This window comes from Chelon labrosus, assembly GCF_963514085.1.
Source record: "Chelon labrosus genome assembly, chromosome: 15".
Taxonomy (NCBI): Eukaryota; Metazoa; Chordata; class Actinopteri; order Mugiliformes; family Mugilidae; genus Chelon; species Chelon labrosus.
In genome coordinates this window covers 23,302,057-23,309,599 of record NC_140348.1, presented here as the reverse complement: position 1 = coordinate 23,309,599, position 7,543 = coordinate 23,302,057, and the positions used below count along the sequence as shown (strand labels likewise).

Here is a 7,543-nt window from a genome sequence, read left to right as displayed (position 1 = left end):
CAGTGTAAAGATAGTCACGTTTCTTTCTGATTTCGTCCTTTGATTAAAGTTTGGATGGGAGGATTTACTCCCGGGCTTCCAAGTGAACAAATTACGTGAAAGTAAAAGAGGAAGGCAGCCTCTGAAAAGGCGTAATATTATTTAATGATATCACACGGCCGCCTGTGGCCTCGCTAGTTGGGGATATGAAAAGTTTATAAGCCCGCACTGGAGCCTGTCAGGACTCGACGGGGAGGGACTTTCTGGACACTGCATGCGCAACAAGTCCAAGGGCGCTTAAAGTGCACGATGACAGTGAATGACAGCGCGGCATGCGGCAACCCAGCTCAGGAGAAGGACTTTAAGTAGATCGCGGAGTAAATTTTGATTCATTCCGCTTCTGGCAAAGAACGAAAGTTTATCCAAACTTTGAAAGCGCGCTGCTGGATTTCTTCGCAGCACGATTTGGAGTTGGAGGAGTGCTAAGAGAGGATGGCAACGGTTCGGACATCAGCGGCACCGATCGGTGACTTTATCCCAGGTTTTAATTGCGAAATTTGCGCCGAAAGTTTTGTGGGGACGCAGCAGGTGAACGAGAGGGCGTGAGGGTCCGGCTCAGTCGCAGGCTGCAGGCTGCAGGCTGCTGCGCTGTAACGGGAGGGCAATGTGAAATGGTCCCGAATTGTCACAGGCATAGCTGGGAGGACATAACTTGAAAGGAGCGAGGAGACAATCTCGAGTCCGCACAATGGGAGCGCTGAGTTTACTGTGCGTAATGGCCCTGCTGTGGAAGTCGAGCCTGGGCAACAGAAACTGCCCGGACCTGATCGTTGACAGCTGTCACTGCTCCGCTGAGAGGTCCAAGGAGCTGAGCAGGCAGCACGTCCGAGTCAAAGTAGTGTGTGACGATGTGGACTTGATGGAGACTCTGCAGCCCAGCTTCTTACCCAACAGAACCGTTTCCCTGTAAGTAGCGCCAATCAAAAGTTTAACTTATCCTACACATGCTGCTGTGTGTGTGTGTGTGTGTGTGTGTGCCTCAGATATCTGAACATGCCTCTGCAGGGGGAAATAAAAGTGAGGATTGTAAAGACAGTTTTACTTCTGATATGTTCCAGAGGACTGGATTTTGCTGTGGGGTCCTTGAAGCGCCCTGAGGGGCCCCTGGAGATCCTTAAATCCCAGTTAGGGGACATGAATGCATGGGCAAGAGCATTAAGTGTAATGAATTGATTCCACATGGTTAAACAGCTCCCGCACAATTACTTAGTTATCCAAGATAAATGAGTTTCAGAAGGATAGCTCATATCAGACAGAAATGAATCTGCGCACCTTGAATCATACATCTTATTATCCTGCGGAAAAGTTACACTGATGCAATTAAAGCATCACAGCAAGGTCGCCAAACCCCCAGACGCACCTTCCTCTAACAATGTTACATAAATGCTGCTACAACACACCAGCTAAGCAGAAATAACCCCCGCAACACAATTCAATTTTAAACTCATTACAGGAGCAGCAAAGTCGGTGAGTAAGCTCTGGTGGAAATGACGCCTGCATGCGATAAATAAATTATCATGTTGTGCAGGTAGTTCTCTTTATTAGATGCAAACCAGACCACGAATGAACCGGGCTGTCCCCTAGGGTGATGGGATGAGGAGGAGAGGACTCCAATAAATACTCAGATTGATGGATTAGTGACTCAACTGAATAATAATAAGGAACTCTGATGAATTCATTATTTAGACCAATTGGTTGAGCACAACGACCAAATAGTTGCAGCTTCCAGTGTCTCAAATGTGAGGATTTGTTGTTGTTAGAATAGAACGGTGCCACGCAGTAAGGGTCATAGACGAAATCTCACAATCGAATGATCAGTTGCTATCAGGATGAGCTGTATTTTTACGACATAATCTGAAAGAAATGAAGAAACCGGCGGAAGAGATGAGGACGCACAGCCAAACAAGGCCCGTCGCACACAGATGAGCAGCGTGAGGCACGAACACACATACCCGTAAAAGAAAAATCAAGTCAAAGTCAGCTTTATTGTCAATTCTGACGCGTGTAACACATTCGCAGGATTGAAATTTCTTTCCTCAAAGGCCTACAGTGTCTAAAAAAATGTCTTTAAAAAAAAAAAAAAAAAAAAGGTGACGTGGACTGATTTTGGAATGTGCTCCGTATTTAACAATAAGAAGTTTTATTGTCACTGTCCGGTGAAGATGTAAACGTAATAGTAATAGTTTTTGGCAGCTCTTTGGTTCGGATGCAGTACAAACAGAAACTGTAGCAGCACAGAGATAAAAAACTACACTGGCTATGCACGATAAAATACAAAACATACAATAAAAGCTCACCGTGGCACACAAATGAATATAACTGGCACAGCGAGGGATAGCAGCATTTTAAAAACAATAGTGCAAATGGCATTTAGTGCAAAGATTTAGAAAGGAGTCATCATATCAGGACAAGTTTCATCTGTCATGCTTCGTATTTTTACATGCTGAGAAGAAGTTGTAGTTATGGAGAGCTGATTCTCCTTCCGTATGAACCTTTTCCCCCTAAAGTTCCCGCTCTAAGAAAACGTAGCCTACAATATATTTTAAAATGACTGACAGTAACTGCCTGTCTTCATAAAAGCCAGCTCTTATTATTCAACTGCAGGACCAAATAAGAAATTCCTCGCCGTGCTTTTGGACTTTAAGCGGCCTCAGGAGCCTTGTGCGAGCGCGATTCGATCTGGGCCTCACCTGTGTCGCGTGCTCGCCACATCTACGCAAATCATTTGCCTTTTTTTTTTTTCTCCCCCCGACGTGTGCTCTTTAGGAACATCGTTTGCATTGTGCTCAAACTTATTCAAACACAGATTTGCGCGCTTCCGCCGGCGCTTTGAGAAACCTCCCTTAGTATTCATCTGCGCCTCTCTTGTAGATGAAATAGCACTTCAAACACTCGAGGGCTTGATAACTTTCCCCACTCTCTCTCTCTCTCTCTCTCTCTGTCTCCTCTCTGCAGGTGCGCAGATCGACTGCTAGATTAATAGACCGCTTTATTCTTGGAAACTTGAGGTCTGCCTTTTGGTGCGTAAAAGCAAATACCGAATGCAAAGGCCCTCGCAGCCCTCCACTCATTCTGTACTACGAGCGCGGTTGATTAATGGTAGCACTTTGCTTACCGCAATTTATTTGGAGTGGTGTTTGCTTCTGTGTAGGCCGGGGCGCTTTTGTTCCTTTAAGTGGAGAATGGTTAAAGGCTTTGTTTTATTTTCCACATTCGTCAACGCGGGGCCGCGCCGTGGCTCGCAGGTACTGACGAAAGCTGATTTTTAAAGTGGGCTCCGTAGATAAATAATGCCGAGGCTCAACGTTTTTCTTTATGCATTGTCGGACTAACCGGATGTTTGCTGGAAGCATCTCTGTCTATTTCCTCAGGTTCACTTGAGAACTCTGAGGTGGTGTGTGTTATGATTGGAAGCCTGCACTCCGGCCGCTGCCATTCCTCGGTGAGCTAAATCCTACAGCAGAGCTCCGGCCGGTCAGGAAGCAGTTTTCCTGCGTTAGGAAATGTGACCTTTGTCACGGTGAAGTGGCCTCCCTGCTCGCTCTTTTGTTTAGATGTGCTGTGCAAATAAACAGATATATCAAGGGAAGTATGTACATACCGATCTGCGCCTGTAGGCTTCCAACAAATCTCCCAATCGCCTCTCTCTCTCCTCGGCCCCGATCCCGCCACCTGCACAGACAATGAGCTCCATGTGGAGCCGTTTCCTCAATGACAACTTAAGCACCGCGTGTCTTGTTCAAGTGCTCCAATCCGGGTCCAAATGCCAACTCTAATTAAAGGCGCAGGTTGAGGTTTGTCGCCGTTGGGTTTTGCTTTTTTTTTTTTTTTTTAAATGATTTTTTTAGTATCTATAAAATGTTTACGAGGAGCAGACCCTGAAATAATGCAGCAGCCTGCAAATGCCAAGGGAGTTCAACTTAATGGACAAATGAAAGTGCATTAGCATAAACATGTGAGATGAAAATGAACTGCATGCGGGACTCTCGGTAAGTCTCTGTGCAGCGCGATGCCCTCGATTAACACCTCCGCCTGTTTTCCTTATCGTCCATGGGGGGGAGTGGGAGTTGAGGAGCTTGGAGCCCGGCCTGACAGCTCTGTTGACCTTGGAACCTATCTGGTGTAATCGTTTCAGTGGTTCTGAGCAGCGCACACGCCCACACACACACACACACACACACCGTCCCAGCGCTGAGAGTAGCAGCTCAGATTGTGGCCGACACCTGTCTCAGCCAGCGCCCTAACAGGAGGACGCAGCGCTCGTCCGGGGAAGACGAGGGACAGATTGCGGAAGAGACGGGGAGGCGGGGCGAAGATGGGAGATGGACACGGAGGAGAAGCAAAAGAGCCGTTGGGATGACTTGAGGGAGTGACAGAGAGGCCGCCGGGAAGGCGAGGCCGGGAAGCGTTTGGCAAAGTGTCACCTGATGGCCCGGGACTGACTGAGATGATGTGACTGCCGCAAACAGACTCTCGGGACGGGGAGGCGGCTGTCACTGGAAACTGCACACTGAGAGAGACACACGGCGCGCTCACAGCTGAAACTTATAAATCCTGCACTGCTCCGGCTGCAGCTTCCCCCTCTTGCCGAGCTGCTGTGTGAGCAAACGGACCGGGGTCGCGTAACATTTGCACATTGTTCGTGTTTTACCTTAAATTAAATTAAAACATATTTTCAAACTGAGTCATTAAACCCCTCCCTCTGTGCAAGGGGCCATTTATATAACTAGAACTAGTGGCGTCATGCTGCCGTGTTTTGCACTTGGAATTGGTGTTCATAGAGCTAGTAGTAGTAGTGGCACAGTCATCTGTACATATAGAGCTTATCCTCTACATTTTTGATGTAAATGTAAAAATTATTGCCTTGCTTGGCACATCCACATCAACCCAGAGCCCCCCTCCCTCCATATAGTACTACATTGACTAAAATGGATGGACTGTAGCATTGTTATTATATTTCAAGGTTGTTCTGTTTCCCCTTACGGGTTCTTAGGCTGTTATCTGGCAGAAATAACAAAGCATAAATAAAAAAAAATAAAAAACAACTTTGAGCAATAAAGGGCTAAGAGCATTTTTTTTTTTCTTTCTGCTGAAATGCAAACATTTAGCAAAGAGACACATCTTAGCGGGTACCCGTCTCTAACGGTGCATCCCTTGGCAGTACATGCATTGCATGCATATTTACAAGTCTTCTTAACCATTTAAGGCTTTTTGTCTCAAATTTAGACTCGCGCAACACCAGCTGAAGTCGCTAGCCAAGTTAACGATTGGTTCACCCAACATCTTGCTCCTCATCCGGAAACGTACGGTTTAATTTAACCTCTCTTTAAGAAAACATATATATTTTTTCCCCGTTAATACTTTGTCATAGATTGTCATGTCAGACAATCAGAGAGACAATTTAGTGCCAGAGTTTTGGCTTAGTTCTTATTTAAGACTCCCAATATGGCCTGTATTTGAAACATCAGAAACAAAAATCTGACAATTTCGGAAAATTCACTTCAATTCAGTTCACTTTATTTGTCCTCAAGGGGCAGTTTAATCATTGGGTAGTACAACATGCAATATTCCCAGATAATTTACAAAGTGACTTGTGCATTTTTTTTTAAACATTTAAAACTTTTTTTTTTTTTTTTTCTTGAAAATTGTGAACTGATTAATTGCGTTATAGTGGCTTAAATGTCTTACCAGGCAAAGCTGACAGAATCTGCTAGTGACAGTTTTCATGTTAGCCACCAAATAAATATATTTTGATTAAAAATCAGCCACTGGTATCGGTGCAAACATTAGGTGCCATACAAGAACTGAAGGCTTGGCACAAACTGAGGCGGTTAGTGAATGGTTATTTATTTAAAATGTCTCATTCCCAAACTTTGTGTTGCAGTCGCTGTCCCTTTAGTAACCCGAGCAGCTTCAAACCAAATTTTCCTCAGCCTTTGGTCAGAATGGAAGAAGAGACAATATTTTTCTTGTTATTCTTATTCAAAGGTCTTAAATTAAATTCACTTAACTGCAGTGCATTATTTCTGATTCACTGCAGTCTCGACCTTTTTGATTTGTGCGTGTTCCCAGATGCTAAGATCTTCAAAAGCCCATTTAGTCTCCCGTTCCAGGGAGAGAAAAACGAGGGTTAGATTGGGCTCCAAGTCTGGGCCCGAGCCAAATCAGGAGTATCCTCTTCGGCGGGCCCTTCGGAGTCACCGCCGTAAGCGATCGGGACGGGGCTGTATCTGGATCCGAACCGCTACGAGAACATGTCAGTCAGCGCGCCGGGGCAGAGGACAACCCGGGAGAGGGGAAGCGTGGCCGCGAAACCGCTGACGGATTTAAAATGCTGCACTGTAGGTGGACAGTTTGTGATGGCGCCGGTAGCATGATCAGAGTTTTTTTTTATTGATCTGCGTGCATCGTTCTGCTCAAAGGTGGCAGAGCATCTCATTTTTCAGTTTGGCTATAAATATAACCCTCCATATTCTTTCTCCTCCTTTTCTTATTCACTCCGGCTTTTTCGTTCTCCCTCGCTGTTATTCCTCGGGGGCTTTTTTTCTCTTCTGCAGAGGTGCTGTTTGTGCTCTACCCTCTTCAGAGTTCTGAGTACTTCTGCATGAATATTTCATCACACACACAGCCCGTCCATACGCTTCTGTGCATTGACAGGCCTTGTAGGCGGACAGCGCATCAATACATTTACAGTGTAAAACGCTTTAAATGCTATGACACATAAATGCACAGAGATCTGGCTGTTAATGTAAAGAGACGGGATCAAAATGACCCCGTTGTATCTGAAAGGAGCCGTGCCAGTCTCTCTCCGCTTCTCCCTCTCTCTGTTGGCTTCTCTCGTCCTTATGTCCAGTGATATGGAAGATTTTTAAAAAGCGAAAGGTTCGCCTTTAGACGGGTGCACTCTTCAATATCAGTCGTGTAAGCTCCAGAGGGTGCAATACTTTTAGATCCACCTGCTTTTTCCCTCTGCTATGGCTGAAGCCGAGAACGTTCGTCCTTGTGTTACGCATGTGCCCGTGAACTCTGAGGTCGAGGGTCGAGCCGTAATGTTGCGGCACGTCAGTAACTGCCCGCAGCGTTTCATTAATCAAGATACCGGCGAATGTTTAGTGTTTTGTCAAGATTTCCTCCAGACTACAGTGGATGTGTGCTTACACACCAATCTGGCATAACATTATGACCACCTTCCTAATATTGTGTAGGTCTCCCTTGTGCTTCCAAAACAGTTGTGACTCATCGGAGAATGGACATGGGCCTTCTGAAGGTGTCTGGCAACAGAATGTGGTTAGTGGGGGGCCTTTGGTTCCTATGGGTTGAGGGGAGGGGCCTCTCATTGTTATGGGGTAGGGGTGCCTGGTCTGGTCTAGGTAGGTGCTACATCGTCTAAGTAACATCATACATAAGTGCCAGGTCCAAACGTTTCCCAGCAGAACACTGAATTGTCACAAGGTGGTCAATGTTATTTACGTCTCCTGTCAGTGGTCATAATGTTATGCCTGAT

The 7,543-nt window shown here is 45.8% G+C and overlaps 1 protein-coding gene across 1 annotated transcript in view; it reads left to right on the top strand.

The window, feature by feature from the left end:
- Nucleotides 1–591: 591 nt before the first annotated feature.
- The window catches only part of adgra1b (adhesion G protein-coupled receptor A1b), a 182,217-nt gene continuing 175,265 nt past the window's right edge, over nucleotides 592–7,543 (top strand). The window contains exon 1 of the mRNA XM_084562352.1: nucleotides 592–945. Coding sequence (XP_084418478.1) covers nucleotides 728–945 — 218 coding nt within the window. The 5' untranslated portion in view covers nucleotides 592–727. The remainder of the gene's footprint in view (nucleotides 946–7,543) is intronic.